General features: G+C 36.7%; 1 protein-coding gene across 4 annotated transcripts in view; it reads right to left on the reverse strand.

The window, feature by feature from the left end:
• Window positions 1-20,694, reverse strand: part of LOC126868419 (lachesin-like) — a 223,513-nt gene that overhangs the window by 46,932 nt on the left and 155,887 nt on the right. For all 4 annotated transcript variants that reach the window (XR_007690600.1, XR_007690601.1, XM_050623808.1 and 1 more), the window contains exons 7-8: window positions 5,590-5,709; window positions 4,047-4,217 (exon numbers count right to left, since the gene is read on the reverse strand). Coding sequence is in view for 2 of the 4 variants with exons in the window: in XM_050623808.1 (XP_050479765.1) it covers window positions 4,047-4,217; window positions 5,590-5,709 (291 nt within the window). In the remaining 2 variants the exon portion in view is untranslated. The remainder of the gene's footprint in view (window positions 1-4,046; window positions 4,218-5,589; window positions 5,710-20,694) is intronic.

Genomic DNA, 20,694 nt, shown 5'->3' on the forward strand with positions numbered 1-20,694 from the left:
AAATGCGCACTGATATTCGTTTATTCAAAATTATCAAAATTAATCAGAATTTCTATACTTTTATGTACATCATAGTAAAGAACGTTCAATTTCTTTTCGATTTAAAAATAAAGCATCGAATAATGTACTACTCTGATGAATATTAGTTTTATTCCTAGTGAAAATTATAAATCATTCAGCATTCTCCGATCCATCTTTTATCATCCTATGTAATAGATATCATTACTAATTCAGACTCTCCAGTTTCCAAATTACAAGTTTATCAAATGGTCTAAGCGACCACGGTACAACAACCGGGAGAAGTATGCTTCCTATAGTTCACTTTAACTCATCAGGATTCTCGGCCAAAAATATTTCAAACAATTATCAAACTATTTCAATCATTGCATCCTGCTCTCAGCTTGAAACTTGGCCAGGATGTTGAACGCAATTGACCTGTTATAGGTCACAACCAGACTTTGTGTTCAAGTGTAAAATTCCACCCGTTACGTTTCTCTGCTTTCTTTTCTCCCGTCGTTCTCTTCACGCTCCGTTTATACCTTCGCTTCGGTTTAACGGTTAATCCCCCGAGTTTATCTGATCGCGTGACTTCAACGAGAAGTTGGAGCACGCCGCGCGAGCCAGGACAATCTTTGCATACACACTCCCCGTGGACGATAATACACGCGTCGGCTTTGTTAGTTTACACGGCTTACGCGATAAAATTTCCGTCATTAAACGCGGGGGCGTAGCCGATTCGCGCGCTGATAATGGACTGCGTGTTACAGTGATTTCCTTGTAAATACTTAAACTCGGTTTTACTCCACTTGTTACGTCTTTCTGGATATCGTTTGATTCGCGCCTGAACGCCCAACGCGCACCGCGTGCCTTCGTCACGACAACCATAATCATTCTCTTTCATCTCTTTTAGATTGAAACGTTACACAGTTAGTATTTTTCGTCTGTTTTTCTTTTTGAGATAAACATTGATTGAACGATAACACATAGGACGTAGATAAGTACGATTATCTTGAAGTTTGAATTTTGTTTCATAATTTCGTCCCTGTGGATTTACACCATGTAGTTCGTCGTAATAAATTCGATCATTTTAAAGTTGCAGTTTCATTATACAACATACACGTGCAACATACGCGTTGTCCTGCGCAACTTTTATTCGAAAATTTATATTGCTAAGTACGGCCAGCAAACAATATGTCGTGACAAGTTCCACGTTTATTTGGAAATGAAATTCCCTTTTTGAGCGCACTCGGGATTTTTCATCGTACGAAACAAGTGGGACGGAAATGGTTAACGAAATTTTATATTTAGAAAATTATCACTCCGCCGATAATTATGCCGATGGGTTTACAAACATTTTTTATTGCTGACCTACTCAAGATAATCTAGAGTATTTGATCAACTGGAAAGTTAATGAATTTTGTAGATATTTATAGGATCATTATTAGTATGTTTTATTTAACATTCTTTCATTGGATTTTAATTTAAGTTTGAAGAATGAAGTTTCGAATGTACGATAGGTTTCGTATTTATAACACGTACGAGCGTAATTATATAGAAAATTTTAATACGCGAGTTTAACCGTAACGATTATATTCATAAACTTAGCTCTTCGAAGTAATGCATATTGTTAACTCGAAATTATCTTTCTCCATCAATCGTTCCATCAGATTAGAGAGGATTTTGACACTTTCATTCCGTGTATATTCTATATTATATCGAGTTAAAATATCGCGACACTTCTCTAAAAATGTAGTAGAATACGTCCCTCGCTAAATTGCAAATTACTATTCAACCAATAAAACGTCAGCTTTATTTTGTTTAGAATAAAAATCTATCGTTTCGCGACACGATACGAACGATATATACGTGTGACATTGTTTTTGCTTGCCGATAGTCGAACGAACATTTTCGCGTTGGGAGTCGCAACGAAACAAATTTGGATTTGCGTTAGAGAACTAAACCGGAGCAGACGATAACCATCGGTTTCGCAAAAATAAGCAGCTTGGCCAATTCCAACCCGATACTCCAGCTATTACGCTCAAATTAATAATCAATGCTAATTGCCATTGTCATTAGGTGAACGACCATTACACCATATATATCGTGAATAACTATGTCATACGATCTACTTTGTCTGCGTTTTCCGGTTAACCGAGAAATTTTGCAGAATTCAACGAAATTTATTCGCTGCTGCTTGTTTCAAGAAATATCACATTTTATTTCTATCATCGGGAATCGTTATTATTCGCGATATCTCCCGTATATCAACAATGCGACTATTTCAATTATTCTGTACGAACATTTATCTTTGATTTGCATGTAAATTGTTAACAACGGTTCTGAATAATCCGCATACGCCGTGAAACCTGACAGTTTGACGCATACGCGAATTATTATTCTTCCACGTGTTGGTTTCCTACTTTTTCATAAAATTGTTGCGCGATAATATAACTCTGTATCGCATAATATTATAAAACTTTGAAAGCAGCAATGAGAATTTATATCAGTTTTTATAATAATGCATAATTACATTATGATACGGAAGGTTTAGCGCAGAAATGGGACAATCGCATTTTGTTCGGTAAACAAGAAAAGTATAGAAAGAAAATGTTTTTTCGCACGATAATAGCGGCAGTCGTTAATGTTTTAATGTTCAGAAGTGTAGGGATGATAGAGCGGATGACTGTTACAGGAGACTGAACTATTATTTTATTGCTAGCTAAGAAGAGACGTTCGCTCATACTCGTTGTACCGTTCACTTTTGTCTTCACGCAGGCAGTCGCTGTAAGCACACACATACACACGCCCACACATCCGCATGTATATCCCTTTTGGCCTAAGCCAACGTGCCTCGCAAGGATTTCACGTGACCACCAACACGTCATCGCCTGCTGACCTTAAAGCTAAGCAGACAACTATGAGCGGTCGGTTCTCATCACCCATAGCTCTGTTTCCTTGAACTATCTACGATGTACCATTTATCCTAACTTATACACTGACACCATAGAAGCATGAAATTTTTTCTATTAAAGTTTATCTTTACGCATAGTATTGTTGAACTAATGATTTTATCTTTAGAACCGCTTTTTCTCTAGATTCTTTATGTGTGATTTAATCGTATGCATATTTTCATTTTTAAATGAAATACGAATTTAATTTGTTAGTTTTCATTTATTAGATTTTTGATTAGATTTAATTTAGAATTTAATTTCTAGGTTTCTTTACAAAAATATAATCCTCGTTGTATACAATGATAGTGTAGATTTCTGTGTCTTTTTTTTTCTATTGTACATTTTTCTGATTGAAAGCAAGTAATGGCATATTTCTTCTCGATGATCCATAATAAACAGTGATTAATTAGCAATTAAGATAGAAATATAATTTTATTTTATTTATACTGCGCTTTGTGTTGACTCTCCTCATGCCGTACTATAATTTTTATCGCACTGTCTCTAATTAAGCGAGTGTAACGCAACACATATATGCGATATAATTAACATTGGATTGCGCAGAATCGCGATTTCGTGAGACACGTTTACCATATAGAACGTATTAAAAAAGAGAAAAGAAAACGAAATAATACTAATAAATAATTTCTCTGAAGAAGAATTTGTAATTTGAATATAATTCAATAAGCGAATATTCCTTATTTTATTTTTTTAAAGAAATGTAAAAATTAAGAAAGCTGAAGTAATACATTCCAATGTATATAACTGTTAATATTATTCACCTTTTAATTCACATTTATCATCGCTTCATCTTTTTATCTCGTAATTAGCAACACCCGCCCATCCTTTAGAAGTCCGATATTCCTTGCGAACTTTGTTTTGTTCTCTTTTGTTAGCATTCCTAACGAAATTCTGTTTATCGAAACAATTTCGTATAAAAAAGCCGTGCATATGTGTATTATGGGGGCGTGCCTGTAGTCGCGAAGAAGAAAAATTCTTTTTGATAGGTAAACATAAACGGAGGTAGAGGAAGAAGTTGGAAAGCACTGAAGTTGAGAGTTTGCGATCTTCGTAAACGTATTATCCATGAGAACTCACCGTAAAGTCGAATGTTTCCCTCTGCGTCGCCGATCGAGTTCTTTGAGATGCACTTGTAACCACCGAGATCCTGTTTCTGTAGATTCATAATTACCAAGCGCATCTGTACACTGTACACGGATGTCTTCACTTCTGACATCGAGTATTTGTGATTGCTAATTATCATTTCGCCTGAGACAGAAAAAGGATTTATATTTTTAAAAATTACCTGCTGAAACATCATACAAATTTTCAGTACTTTGGACGATCATAATTTTATTTGTACGATTATAGCATTAAATAAATAAATGTATAAAGTAGGAGTTTCTAAGTTCTTTCGTAATCACGCGAACACAAACCATCGTCATATGGTTGTTAGCGCGTAACGTACAACATTTACACGGATAATTTTCTCTATATACACACGAATGTCTTTTCGTAGCGTGTGCATACTACAAAAATTGCTCCACGTATTTTCTTTTCTTAAATTAAAAAATTATTCGAGCATTAATATCTAAACTACGAGAGGAACGCCAGATTTTATTTTTACTAGAAGTAAATGGATTTCCAACGTATACTAAAATACGTCAAGCGTCGAACTTTATATGGTTTACTATAGAAAAATTGTTAAGGCATTTCAATGGTAAACAAATACCAATTAAACAAAGGTAAAAGCACTGTTCTTTTCTCATGGTTCTTTAACATTTTAAAATAATCCGTATATATAACTAATCTTCGCGAAACAATTTTATATAAAACGTATCAAATTGTGCTAACTTCGTTCCACAGAACGTTACACCATAAGAAAGTAAAGAAAGTGTCCTAAGGATCCCGTAGAATGGGAATTTTCGAACCGTACAATGCTCGGCTTCGCTTCGCATTTAAATTTCTGTACGTGACTTATCTTCGTGGCTCGCCAGCGAACACGCTTCGGCGAATTATTATTTTACTCAGCCAGCCAACGAAAATTCAGTTTCCATCGCGTGCGATTTAATAAACCTATCTATCGATTCATGTTCTTCGACTCGAAAAATAAAATCTTATGTCTGGTTTTTATACAGTGGTGAACAAAGGAAAGTTTAAAATACATCATAATTTGATAAAATTAAATTATGTCTAACAAAGGAAGAGAACAAATTTGACAAGTGCAGTGTGAATGAACTTTCGATATTTATACATATTCGTATTTTTACAAATAGTAACAAAGGAGAAATATTTAAATAAAAATGTGTCGTATCTTTCAGATAAGTTATTATATGTATTTTATTCTTGATATTTACATAAATATTCTTGCACATTTATACTCGATATAAATACATGAACAACAACAATTTAATAGTAAATAATTTGTCCATATTAAAGTAGATGGTAATTATCAATATAATAAAGAATTTCTAGTAAATACAGAATTTACTAATACTTCTATGTACAACTGTCTTTTGTTCAGAATTGCTTCCTTCTAGAAGCTATTTCGTTAGAACTATAATACTCTACAGCTTTAGTAATATTTTTCGAAATGAGGAATAAAACTAAACGACGGTGGAAACAGTTAATTGAATCTTACCTGATTCGCGTGTCCAATAATTAATGGCCTTCGGAGAAGCTTCGACGAGACAAACCAGCGTTACGTTGGTTCCAGTTGGCGCGCCGACTAGCTGGTTTGGTACTTGAACCATCGGGTGAACTGCAATTTATCGCGACGCCATTAATCAATGGCAGAACATAAAGTATACGTATATGTAATAATTATCGGGCACGCCGCGATTTGTCACCCGTCATTGATACGGTTCAATGAAATGTAACGCGCCGACACGTTCGGGTTAAAGTAAATTCGATCACGTGAAATTGCGTACGACGATCGTCGGATTTCAGGAAATTTATTTTCGATATGACGCTGTTTGCATCCCACCGACACATACTGATAGAAAATTCAATAATTGTGGAATATAAGTAGCCTTTTTTAAAGTTGAACTACAGAAAGTGGCTAATATTAAATTCCTAACGTGTATTTATTTTTGTTCTATCCTCGGCGAGAAGACCTGATACTGTCTTAATAGAACCTGTTTCATGTGTTTAACAGAATATATTTAAATTCTCTTGCAAACTTATATCATCGTAAGCAATATAACGAGTCTCTGAGATACTATTTAAAAAAAAAGAAATATTCATATTGTTACGCCACGAGGCTTGCCACAGGCTGTTTTCTAACCGTCGCTCGCGGTCCTACGACGTCGCAGACGGATCGTCGCGGCTGCCCGGCAAACAAACATTGTAGTGGCAAGCGCATGGTTCATTAAGCAGGGCGACCTCCAGAAACGTCGACTCGTGGCCGTTATTTTACCTGGCGTAAAAGAATGTGGCGTGATCCGAACGTAGTGGAGGTTGCCTTCCAGAAAAGACGAAAATAATCGAAGGGCGGGCAGTTCCTTCTGACGAGTCAAACATGACACTTCGATAAATCTGACGAGCAAACGAATTTATCTAGAGATCAAAGTCGAGTCAAATTTCTGTAACATCTACATCATATTATTGTAAAATATATTGTTCTATGTTAACCTGTTAATACTGTGTTACATTCATTAAACCACTTCTGTTATCCTAAACGAAACAGGGGAACGACTATTTTGCGGAGTCGATTAACATGATCGTAGCGAGAATTTACAACTCTCGTTGACGTGCTATCTCGCGATCGCGTCTCTCCGCGAACGGTCGTAACACATAAGTTATCCTATATACATATATCATTTATACACATTTACCTCTGTTTTGGTACTATTTCGGAATTTTAAGTACAAACTGTCATTTTTTATAACACCATCTCCCATTCTGGTCGAAAGATTTCTGGCCACCGAAAAGTATAAAGCAAAAGGAACAATGAAAAAAGATATTACATAGAAAAATCGCTATAAGAATAAACGAATGTACTGCTATCTCGAAATTCCTTTATTCTAATAGCCATACTTCCCTATTAATTCGCAGATCATAAGTTCTATTATACTAATCTACGTATTAAAGAATCAACTATATCCAAAAACTATTAATCACCAAACATACAACTTTTCTTTAAATTTCACCGTGTTCGTCACCTCCTCAGCCACAAATCTACCTATAGCACACATTGCGTCACGCAAACTACAAGAACGCAAAGTACGTTGCATCGCGATACGAAGTCGCGCAATCGTAATTTCAAATTTCTACCAGTATATTCCTCATTTCCAACAGACTTTGAAATCTGCGTCAACTTTGTTCGCACTACCACTGACAGAAGCTCGCGATACAACGCAGGACTCGAGGTCGAATTAAATATAAGACAAGCATTTGTTACAAAGTTACTCGAAACAGTGTCACACGCGTAAGAGTCATTTTGCCGATGAAACGCAGCTGGATCATATTCATTCTGCACAATTGCGCCATGGTACAGTCTCCTCTCTAATAATAAGAGAGTGTGAGAGAGAGAGAGAGAGAGAGAGAGAGCAAAGGTCGTAGGACGGAAGCGGGATGGTTAAAAGCAACAGAGATCGCATGCCGATGTATTGTGCCGGTTACAATCGCCTTACGAGATATTTCCTGGTGTTCGTCTTTTTGCGGTGGCCATTAGCCGTCGTCGAGGCCGCATAACTTATGATAATGAAATGCTGGCGTACTTGACGGTCCTGTCATTTAAAAGGAGCGGAAGGTAACTCGCGGCGTAGCGCGTCTATCGTTCCGAATATCGTAAGCAGCTTTCTGTGAGCTGCTTAGGTCTTAACAGTCATCCTCTTTCCGCGCCGGCCAGTTCTTTTGACCGGAGTAGGTTACGTTTGTTCCTGCATTTTGAGGAAGAAGCGGCTACAAAGTACTCCTCGTGTCTCGGACCACTTGCTTAATCATACATATATTTCCAAGATAAGTCGAGAAAAGTGGACCAGCGACGTCTGCGAGACTCTTGTTTCGTCAAACGGATTTCCGATCTGTTTTCGACGTAAGAAGGTTTCGACCAGCGATGTTATTGCAACATATCATCGTGATCCAGATGCATCGGGGATGAATCGGGTTAGGCACTGGAATTGGTGAGAGAGGATTTCATAGAGTTGTGAAGAGATGTAGGTACTCGGGTAATAGAATGAAATTTTTGGTGGTGGAACTGAAACTATTTTTGCAATGTGAATTTTGTATCTGAAATTACAGGGACATAACGCGATAAGTCACATTATTTTTCATAAAGAATCAGCATTAAAATTCAGTATGTTCAGTATGTCGCTTGATCCCGTATTACCATAATTGTTTCTTTATTTGGTTTGGAAGCGAAATATATGATCTTTCATTCCCTTCAAAATTTTCAAAATACCGAACATTACAGTATCAAAATATTGCTTGTCTTGATAATTATTCAGCGACTTGTAAATTATTTTTTAAAAACTTACGTCTTTGAATCTAACAGGATGTTTTCATTTTTAATTGCGTCATTAAAATTCTCTCGTTCAATCATAATGTGAGATTAAAAAAAATAATCAACAAAAGCGTACAATTATCATATCCATCCTACGATCTTCAAATAGAAGATGGTGTAAAAAGTAATTCGATATACAAATTTCTCAAACTATCTGTCAAATGAATAATTACTTATTAAATTTGCAAATGTAAATTATATAAATCTTGTACCTTGTTAATAGAAGTATAAAACGTGGTATCGACTCTGTTTAGTTGTAGAGGAGAGACTCGCAAAAGCATGATGAAGTTTTCAAGGTGTCAGGAAGTTGATCGAGTTAGAAAGCTGAGTTCGAAAAGGGCAAATTAGATTAAAATCAAAATTGAACTGTATTACGATAGCATATATCGATTACCTTACAAACTAAACCACAACTCGGTGAAGACCACGTCGTGCATAACACGAAAACAAATCTGCAGTTTCTCGCGTGCCCTTGGGACTTGTAGGTTTACGATGGAATGAAGTGAGAACCCTTTGATTCCCTAGTGAGAGGAAAATACATTCCCTTCACTGGCAGCTCGTAGAATAATCTATTGTTGCCTTCTACCAATATTAGAGCATAAATTCAAGAAAATATTTAAAAATCAAATTTCCAACCATGTTTTTAAATCGTATTGTTTGCTATACACTTAAATTTAAATGTTTACAAAGATGGACTAAAATATAAATTTAACGAAACACAACGTCAATTCGAATAATTACCTTTGTTGTAGAATCAGAAACACAGTCAAACTTTAATTAACAAACAAGTTTTAATTCGTATCAGCCAAGAATTCATTAAATTTCCATCAACGAAATAATTAATCACAACCTTCCTGCAATATGAACGTATCGCGTGAATCGGTTTGGGATTCATTTTACGTATTGTACATTAATTAAGCGTAATTAATTAACCGATACACTTTAAAAGCGTTTGGAAAATCTGTTCGAAAGGAAATGTTTATTTGGAAGAGTCTATTTAAATAGGAAACCTGTTCAGAGGTATTCGAAAGCTATTCAAGGTGGGAAAATAACTGTGTTTCGATGAAAGCTATCGCGATACGAACAATTTCGACGCTGAGGGCATCGCGTCGATACGGACAGAATTATTTAATACACCATGGCGGGAATTAAAACTTTTTTCGTTTCAACTACAGACTTGCGGGACCTGTAAATCAATCTTTATATCTCGACACGTACCGTTGTTCGTTCGAATATTCATTTAGCTCGATTGCGGAACTGTCGTTTCGGTCCGATGTTTAGATTAATGAGCTGAACGAAATCCAATTCTGTAATTGGCCAGGCTGAAAGTACGATGATATCCAAAAAACGCGAATAAAGATGTACATACACCGAGGCAATAAACGCGCGTTTCCACAATCGAATTGCCAGGAACAACGGATTGAATCTCTTTTTGCCAGAAAGTTATTCCGAGCTTAAATATTTTTGTGACCTCTGCGAAATATTATACTTGCATTGAATATCTTGTAGCTTCTATGTACAGATGCACGTATTTAGATTTGTTCCATGCTCCATCAATAAAATTACGACAATTAGGTTTCCTTACAATACCAATTACATTTCAAAACGTTTTGTATAATACGCATAATATATTCATAACCGGTATTTCCCAATATCCGAATACTTTTGCGACCCTGGATGTAAACAAAACTCTATCAATTTACCAATTCAATTTGATCTTTATCGAAGGAAGGAAGAAGGGGAGGGAGGAAGGAAGAAAGGTAATTGTAGAAGGGCCAGCAACGACAGGGCGAAATATCGCCAGTGCTGGCATTCTCTGAAAATGTTAGAGGGCTAGGATGGTATTTGGTCGGAGATAGGTCGGCTCGCCGCGAAATAAATCATTTAAATTGGAGGAAAGAGAAATCCCGGCTAATAGCTTAGGATTTCGGCCGAAGGTGTGTCCCCTGATGCGATTGTGGCGATGAAGTAAGCCTGTAAGGCGAAACATTGGGATGCCCTAATAGGTTTCCAGATCGGCTGGTCAAGCCGCTTTATGTGGTTTCTCCGATGGTAGCCGATCTTCATGATGAGTATTAACGCTATAATATCAAAAGTTGCTGGTAACCTCCGATAAATCTTTCTTAACTTGTATTAACGACTGCGCCGGTTCTCCCTAGTCTATTTATTGTCTCGTATGAATGTTGACTAAACCAAGGAATTATTAACTTACAGTTTCTTCAGAATTTAAAGATTGTACCCGCAAGACTGTTTTCTATCGTTAACAAATTCCTTCAGTTTGAAGGTAAAACGAAAGAATCGTTATTGATTCGTGTAATTTTATATTAAAATTTCATATATAAAGATATTGGAAGTTTTCCAAGATAAGAATGAAATTGGGATACAAAAAGATTTAATCTTATTTCGAAAAAGATGTTGATTTAATATAGAATGATTCTTCTAGAATACTTTCACTTTCATAAAAAATTTAACTATTTCATTTGAACAAGAGAGAGACATAGCCAGGAAAAGGGATAAATTTGTAATATTGCCAATTAGATGGAACATGTAAAATGTAAAATTTGCTTTAAATCGTCGACAAGGGACGAATTCAAGCGTAACGGGTGGCGGCGCTGTGTAGAACGTGTTAAAACAGCGAATCGTTTAAAGATGTCCAGTTGGGAATACTGTGGAGCGAAATACGCTTGTCGTGCTGCGGCAAAACGCTAGGAAATCCTGTAATAGGTTTCTAGGTTGACTGGCTAAGGGAGCAGGTTGTGGTTTCGCGGGGATGGCTCCCATAGAAAGCAGAATTCCCTCTGCTTCTAGGCCAAAGGACAGATCTTCGTACTTCCATGGTAATACTGTAACCTTCGCGCTTCGCTGCATCTCTACCAAGCCGCCGTCGCGGCGTGAATAGACGATTGGTACGACGGTTTCTTCGTTCAATATTGATGGACAGTTTAAAGATGTACTCGTCGCTTGTGAAACTACCAGTAACCATCGAGTTTCCGGCGTCCATCCGCTACGTTTTGACGCAAATAATCCCTGGGAATAATGTAAATTTCATATCGTCTTCGTTGCTGCCTCTTCAGTGACTGACAAATGCTTGCCACGCTGCGCGATTATACAATATTAAATTTAGGCCAAAGATTGCAAAATCTTGCCAACGTAGGTTTAAAAGATGAACTGAGGATAAGAATTTTGAATTTTGCAAATGTGCATATCGTAATCCTTGAAAAGTTGCAAAAATATTAATATTTTTATATGCGATTCGTTTGAATGTTAACAATCCATAAAAAATGCTTTGCTGCTCAAATTTCGTATGTTACTACATCTACATCGACGTTAGTACATTCAACGTTAAAGTTCCAATCTCAAAAATTCGAATCGAGCAGCATAAGCAATTTCAAAATCGTTAATTCCAACGTGATCTACCGGCGTAACCATAATTTCTGTTTGTCCAATGGAGATACAAGATTGCTCGTTTTAATCGAATAATACGATTCCATTTGGACTAGCATACGCACATGGCAAGAATGCTTCGACCGATCGTATCCATGGAAGGAATTCATTGGTCGTGATGTTACGGATGATAACGCGATCATAAATCACAATAGTCCGACTAAAAAGTGCGCGACGTAAAAAGGATGTAAAGCAGAAATCGTAAACTGCAGTTTAACGTGTAAGGGGAGGTAGTGGTAGGTAAAGGCGACAGAAATCCAATACTGCAGTAAGAGGTATGCGCGTAAAGTTCTTATCTATGGAAACAAGAGACGAAATTCCAGATTGGCGCGTGGACAATAAAAACGACAATTTTTCATTACTGATTCAAACCATTACTATGATTTCTCCTATCTGTATGGGATTCGCTACAAAAATTTGATACTATAAAAATGAAACGTGAAAGCTGATAAAAAAGCATTTCATTGGGAAATAAAGGTATGCGTAAATACTTTTTTTGCAGCCATTGTATTGCTTATGGTGATATAATTTACACAAAGGATATCTTTAGATTTATTATCTTAACGTTAGAATACTTGTTCTCTGGGAAAGAAAAATTGCAGGTTACAATGTTTCGTATTTTAAACGTAGTTCAAAGTAAGAATAGAATCCAATAACGTTGGAATTTTAATACGAGATTTAAATTCAAAGGAGTCGTCAGATATATCTTAAAATAATATTTGCAGAGTAGGTATACTTTAAAATATGCATAAGCTTCTTTCGATCGATCTGTCATCAGAATCGCGTTTCTCCTCGATAAATATCCCACTGGTCGATGAAAGTTTAGTCGACTCATACATAGTCATCGGAGGGGAGTGGTGTAAACTTCAATTAAATCCATATTTTAAGTTTTGGAAAGTGGTCGAATTCCATTCCTTTCGGCGAATTTGAACGCCTGTTCAACGAAGAATTCCATTCGCGACGAGTTTCAAATTCATAGAAGAAGTTGAACCGAGTCGCCTCGGAATTTGTGTACAAACTATCCGTCGCTTTTTAGTATCAACTTCCTATAGCAGTCGTTACTGGTGCGTCACCGGTATCAGGAATCTCGTTAATAGCATCGACCTTGCGAAACTTTCCCGAACAGACGTAGTTTTCTCTCACGGAGACCGCGTGTACTAGACGATCGTTTTTCATTCGTTTATTTGTCACTAATGCTGTTGCGAAGGAAAAAAGTGTCTTATATCTAGAGAAGCAACTTTAAAGAATGGGACAGATGTGTGTAAAATGTTCGCTTATAAACAGGTCAATATATGCTGCTTCTAATTACTAATTCATCATTAATTCATAGTCGTGATCCAGCTGTCATGGCGTACAGACGTCTGCTATAATCCTCCGCCAGTTTACAAACAGTAAGCGAATAATACCGTTAGAAAAGGACAACTGTAGCTATGTATCTTGAAGTGAAAACGAAGAATAGCGTATGAAACTACTCGATCGTTGATACCGATTTTCACTATAATCGGTATTATCTGATTCGGAGATGACTTCGAACATACAACCAGGACATTCCTTAATCCATCATCTAAATGATCTGCCACACTCATCCAAAGAATTTTCTAGAAATAAGCATAGAAGAAGTCCGGAGGGGAAAAAGGATATAAAAAGGAATGCAAAATCCAAAGAAGATTCTGATATAAACGTGTGACGGATGAAAAGAGAGTTGTGCGTTTCGTCCCGGGACTACCGGTGGACTCGTCAGTAAGGCTATGCCCGGTAGTCCCTGCCTTAGACGTAGAGGGAGTCTCGCTAGGTGCGGTATTTGTGTCAATCGTCCGTATATTCGACCGCTAGCGAGTTAGACAGACTCGTTGTCGTCGTAGCCCTCTAGTGTTGGCGGTTGGTACCAGCGGATCGCCCGGGAGGTGTTGCGCCGCGTTGATGCCTCGACCTGTCGGCGTCCTGTTGATACCGATCCGCCACAAACGCAATAACAACCTCCAATAGATTTGTACTATTAGATACACCTGAAAGTTAACTATCACAGAAGGACTCCCCATCTCTTCCAACCTGATGACGTCATAGACATACAAATAATGACGAAAACTTTGATAAATGTCGTCAGTACAGACGAATTAAAATTAAAAAGTAAATAATGACCAGGTCAAGATAATATCGAATAACCCTGATTCATATAGAAAAATAATAAAATTTCTAAAAATGCTGAATGCTAACTTTCACACTGTTTCAATCAAGACAGGACAGACCTTTTTGTGTAATCCTACGCAACTTACATTACTCAGCAGACCTAGAAGGATTAAAGGAAGAACTTCTACGGCACGAACACGAAATAACTAATATCAGCGATATAAAACACAGAGCTACACAAAATCCAATGTCCTTGTTTCTCATAGACCTCAAGCAAATAATTAAATCATTTATAACATTGACAAAATTGTGAAGTACAATTACGAAATACAAAATACAAAAGAACAAAGGAGTGCACTAAACCGACAGACATTCCTCCGAAATGCGTCCTTGCTGAGGTAATCATCCAAAAAATTATAAAGGCTGTTCCGCTCATAAAGTGCTCCGTAAAAAAATGTACCTTGAATTTAGACTTAAATACAATCCGAATCCTAATATTACTTCTCCAGATAACGAAATAAGAAGTCATTTAAGACTTGCCTCTTCATTCGTATCCTATACTCGGGCAATTCTAGGAAATACGAGCAATAAACGCCCACGATAACAGCCAAACAGTTAATGCACAAACTACAGAAATCCTTTACCGGCTAGAGAAACTAATTGAGAAGCAAACAGAACAGATCAATAACCTGCTGGCTCCGCTAACGCTAGTAATAAACAAAATAACGAAATTTTCAACAAAATAACAAACTACAGACATTTTTTACGGGCTAGAGAAACTAATTGAGAAACAAACAGAACGGATCAATAACCCGCTTCCTCTGCTAACGTTAGTGTAATAAACAAAATGACGCTTAATGCTGTAGTGTATCGAGTGAGGATTAATAATTTGGAATACGAGAAATTGCTGCTGCAACCCGTCAATTATATTTTGAATAAATATAATAAATATAAATACCATCGAGGGACGCTCGTACAAATGAATTCGCAAAGATAGAATATGATCGCTCGCGGAAAACTCGACTCGTAGATATTGATCGATAAATCGTAGATACTCGGTATATATTGCCTCGCTCGCGATCGCGTCCGTTTATTTATACTGGTCGGAAAATTTGAATTTGTCTTAGATCGACGGTGTGTATCGGAACGCTAACGGTCTGGCTCGACATAAAAACGACCTAGAAATCTTCTAAACTGCCAAAAAATAGACATAATGCTTATTTCTGAAACTCATTTTACGGACAAAAATTAGTTTAAAGCCAGCGGTTACAATATTTGGCGGATCAGGTATTATTATAAAATCTAATATCAAGCACTACGACTTCCACTATACAAGAAGGATCATCTCCAAGCAACTAACATTATGATTCAAGATTGGCATAGCCCGTTTGAAATAACTGTTATGTATTGTTTTTCGAGGCACAGTCTATTACAGGAGGATTTTGATCATTTTTTTTAAAGTCTGGATCACAGGTTTATAGCAGGAGGCGATTTTAACGCTAAACGTATTGACTGGGGTAATAGAAACATCACTTCAAAAGGTAGATTACTATACAAAAGTATTTTATCAAATAAATTAAATTACGTTAGTACAGGTGAGCCCATGTACTGGCCACGGACACAAACAAATTACTTGACTTCTTCATAAACAAAAATATATCCCCGAGGTACATTCAAGGTACATTAATTCTTCTCTAGAGTTGTCCTCAAATCACTCACCAGTTATTGTAACAGTCGGCTCTACAATTATTGAAAATCAACCTGCTATCTGAATCTATAACAAACCAATTAACTGATCTCACTTTAGGGAATCCTTCAACATTTCAAAATCAAACCACTAAAAACAAAAGAAGGTATAGATGCAGCAATTGAGTATCTGACGAACAACATAATAAATGCGTGTCGCTTTTCTACTCCAAAAGTTAGAGTATATAACCCAACACAAGTATCCAAACGCTATAAAGAAAAAATCGAAGATAAAAGGAAATTACAAAGGTTATGGCAAAGTAGCAGACATTCTGAAGTAGACAAACTTGAAGAAAACAAAATAGAAGACAAACGGAAACTAAACAATCCAACCAGAAAATTTCCACAAAAGTTCAGAAATGAGTGTTTTCAAATATATCGGGAGAAGCTGTCTCCCACATCCGTTACAAACTACTCTCTCTGGAAAGTTCCGAACAGACTCACCAGATCACAGCAAATAATTCCTTCCCTTAGCTCTCCACGTGGTGATTGGTCAAAGTGTCCTATAGACAGAGCCAACCTATTCGCTTCTCATCTACCTACAGTATTCAAACCGTTTTCTCCTAAATTCACTTCGTGTGAAACCGAGATATTTAAACATCTTCAATCGTCAAGCCAAGCCTCTTTCCCTATCAAGTTCTTTTCTTCCCAGCAAGTCAATGCAATGATTGACAAAAACCTTAACTCTAAGAAGGCCCTAGGACACGACATGATCAGCGATAAGGTGATCAAAGAATTATCAAAAAAGGGGATAGCACTCATGACATCCATTTTTGACGTAATCATCCATTTTTGGTTATTATCCATTCTCATGGAAACTGTTAATCATCACACTCATTCACGAACGAAAGTGGTATCATACCATCCATTCAGCTTACTATCGAGCCTATCCAAACTCTTCGAAAAACAGTTAAGCAAACGCCTACGTACCATACTGCATGATACAATGACGGCTCCAAATCATCAATTTGGGTTCCGAAACGGCCTTCAACAACCGAACAAGTATATCCTATTATACATAATATTAGCCGGGAATTGGAAAAGAAAAAATATTACTCAGAAGTATTCTTCGACATTAAACAGGCTTTCGATAAGGCATGACATCCTGGATTACTACAAGCTCAAAAAAATGTTGTCTCGTCAATACTATTCAATCATGCATTCTTACCTAAATAACAGACAATTTAAGATTAGATTTTTAGATGGTACAACTGCAGCTTTTTCTACTGAGGCTGGAGTACCACAAGGCAGTGTACTTGGACCAATCTTATACTTTATCTATACGACAGACGTACTCACTTCGGCCAATGTCAATAGAGCTACATTCGTTGACAATACTGCAGTCTTAACAGCGAATGAAAAACCCCGAAGTAGCTTCTCTAGTCCTCCAGGAGCACTTGGATAAAATTGTAAAATGTTGCCATACATAGCGTATTAACACAAATGAAGGCAAATCAACGCATGTTACGTTCATCTTAAACAAATGCACATGTCCACTGGTAACGCTAAACACCACGATAATTCCAGCCATGGATACAGTAAAGTATCTAGGAATGCTATTAAACGAAAGATTAACTTGGAAATAAGTAAGTTCTACTTAAAGTAAGACAGCTCTACTGGCTCATAGGTCAGCGTTTGAAATTAAGTCTAGAAAGTAAAATCATTTTATACAAAATCATTCTAAAACCTGTATGGATCTACGGGATTCAACTGTGGGATGCAGGAATTCAACTCTAACATTGAGATCCGTTGAATGATTTCAATCGAAAACGCTCAGGTTTATCTGTAATGCCCCTCGGTATGTAAACCAATGAAACCATACACAGAGACTTAAAAATACCAACAGTTAAAGAAGAAATTTTGAAATTCAGTAACAGCTACAGTATACGCTTGACTAAGCATTACAATCCTCTAGTCACCCAGCTTCTAAATAGAATAGACCAGCAAAGAAGATACTTTAATCCATTAAGATATGTACCAAAAGAAGTAGCCTTACCATAAGGTTATAGATATTATGCCATGGAAACGCGACATCGTAATTACTAAAAATTCTTCGTAAGAATTGGTTGTAATATTCTACCGAATAAAAAAAAATCATTAATTCGTATACTTTGATAAAATTTACATACCGTTATAATAAAACCAAAGTATTTTAATACGTGAATAGTAAAGTACATAAGACATTTATGACATATTAAGATCTATTCCCCGAAATTCTCTTAATATATAAATTTTAACCTTCCAACTATGAAAATTTGGAATAGTGGCGGAACTAGTTATGTTCTTATAAGTTCTTCCATGTATCGTCATAAGCAATTACAAAGCGATTGTTACATGCGATACTCCAGGAATGGAAGCGGAATTGCGCGGAACAAAATAAAGCTTCGTACAATTTGTCCCAGAAGAGGTGAACTGGCCCGAAATTGTTCCACCAGCGACAGCGATTTACGGCAGTTGTAATCAGTTTGATTAACGCAGACAGCCGCGATAAATGCAGGTAGCACGATGCATCGAGGCTACTTCAATTTGCGAGGAACTCGCGAAGCCTCGACTAGCATCGCCTATTAGGTCTATTGGAAGCTTGTACCCCTTGTTTTTTCTCCTCTATCGATTAGTTTTCTGTCAAATGAAACTGTTGGATCGCGGTACATTACGCGTGATTCTCATGGATAATATATTCTTCAAAATGATCAAAGAAGATTGATCAAATCGTTCATTGTTGGTGCAAATATTTCGATATTATTGTCTTATCAGATCGTGCATTGTTGCAAATAAAAATTGGAAGAATCAGTAGCGTGATCAGTGACGTGAAAAGGTTCGTAGCTGTAGACTAGTTGCAGAGTCGGTCAAAAGTTAGAAGTTAATCCGCACGAATCTAAATTAAGTCCTGCGAGTGAAACGGTCTAGATAGATAGCTAGTGGGCACGTTTATTTAGGGTAGAACAGTGACCCAGTAAATCTAACCCTTTAATTTTCTTGACCGAAATATTCTGCAGAACCGAGCCACCTTGCTAAATAACTTTCGGCTAATAAACACTTTGAGGTTTACTGTTTTTTTGAGTACCATCGTAGAAAGTATACGTAACCAACAGAAAACTGCAACCTTTCAGTTTTACGTTTTATAGGTGTTTTTAATAATAAAATTTAGAATCGTCGAGGGATAACTAATTGCGATTAAAGTATTAAATTATAACCAGAACTTTATTGAAATGTAGAAAGATTAATCACGAGATCGATTAATAAAATAAACGTAGTAATTGATAAGATACGAGAACTTCTTTACATTTGAATTTTAATAAATTGTCATTTGGGAGTGTAAATGAAAGAAAATATTTATTCAAAAATAGAATAAAGAGATTGCTGACGAATTAAGGTCCATTTAAACGGTGTTGTTTTTTGACGTAAAATAAGCTTACAAGGGAAGACATTAAGGAATTCTAGATAGAGAAGACTGCGGTTTCCACGGGATAAGTATGGTCCACGGGAAGCAGCATTTTCCTCGCTTTAGAATGAGAAAACCATGGTGTCTCTACCTTAATAAGATAATACCCAATTCCATTCTATTATTACATAGGTAAACCATGTTTTACTACGATACTCTTTCATTAATATTATTTTCGACTCTTCCTTTTATCGTATCAAAGATAATCATCGATTAAAATGCCAGCGATTGTCAAAGTTATGCAACAGATATGCTCGTTTCGTGTATTTTATACGATATTCTGTACGATCATCGTCTCCTGACGAGTAAAAACGACAGATAACTATGACTAACGCGATAAATCACGCGATGAACGGAGTCTCGTTCGCGTATCGTTTCACCGTTGTAAGACACGCTAATTAAACAATCGAATTTGTTTTGGTCGCGGCCAGTAAATCGCGTGTAATCAACCAACAATTAACCAGAGCTCTGTGAACGCAGCCGATGTGTCAGTTATTCCCATTCACACGTTGCTATTCAAGAGTTGTACAACAGGGAAAGCAAAATGGTGGGAAGGTGTTGGCAACGGTTAAGCAGGCTTTCTGCACAATAATGACCAGCTATTGCACAATTGGGAATTACGCGCTGAATTTGAACCACTGCATGTTTAATTCAGAAGCCAGAGATTATTAATCTGATTTTCCACTTCTGTCGCTATGTACGTTCGTATAGCGAGGATATGTTGAACATTATCAACGCGTTTCATCAAACATCAACGAACCATCTAGGCGGATATGAGTTAGACATTGGTGAGAAAAATGAGAAGGTTTTTCCACGTGAACAAATGATACAAGTTTTTAAAACTCATATTGTCTGTTACATGGAACGTAGAAAAGTTGTCGACAATATACAGAGTGGTCCACGTAACTGGAACAAGTGGTATGGTTGCAATTAAAAAATTATGCGGAAGAAAATATGCGAATCATTCAAAAAATACCATCTTTCTCGGAGAATATGTTTATTCACAGGCGTAATGATGCATCGTAGTTTTCTTACGTGCAATTTCTTTTGGAGGTCCTTTTGTTATTCTTCATTAAAAATATCGAGAAACGATTGGTCTATAAGACGTTTTAAATAAAGGTTTTCGTTAACTCTAACGAAATTATTCTGAAAGTGCTTTGATGTTGCTTCAATACCAACATTCCACATTTTGTACATTAACTTCGATATATTCAATTTCCTACTTTCAGGAACAAATTTCTTTCACAAATTTCTCGCAGCAGAGATACGGAAAGAAATTCCTTATCAGCCAGCGAATTAACGAAAGAAAGAGTCCTAGTGGCGCTTTCATGCGAAAAGAAGCATCGTCGTTTCTCTCATAGAATAAATGTTCTATCGCGCGCGAGTACCCTTAAGATTCGTTGTAACGACCTATCTTGAAATTGTATCAAAATGAAATTTCGCGGAAGACCTTTGGAATGGCCGAATCGGACAAAAATTCG

Source organism: Bombus huntii, chromosome 8, assembly GCF_024542735.1.
Source record: "Bombus huntii isolate Logan2020A chromosome 8, iyBomHunt1.1, whole genome shotgun sequence".
NCBI lineage: Eukaryota > Metazoa > Arthropoda > Insecta > Hymenoptera > Apidae > Bombus > Bombus huntii.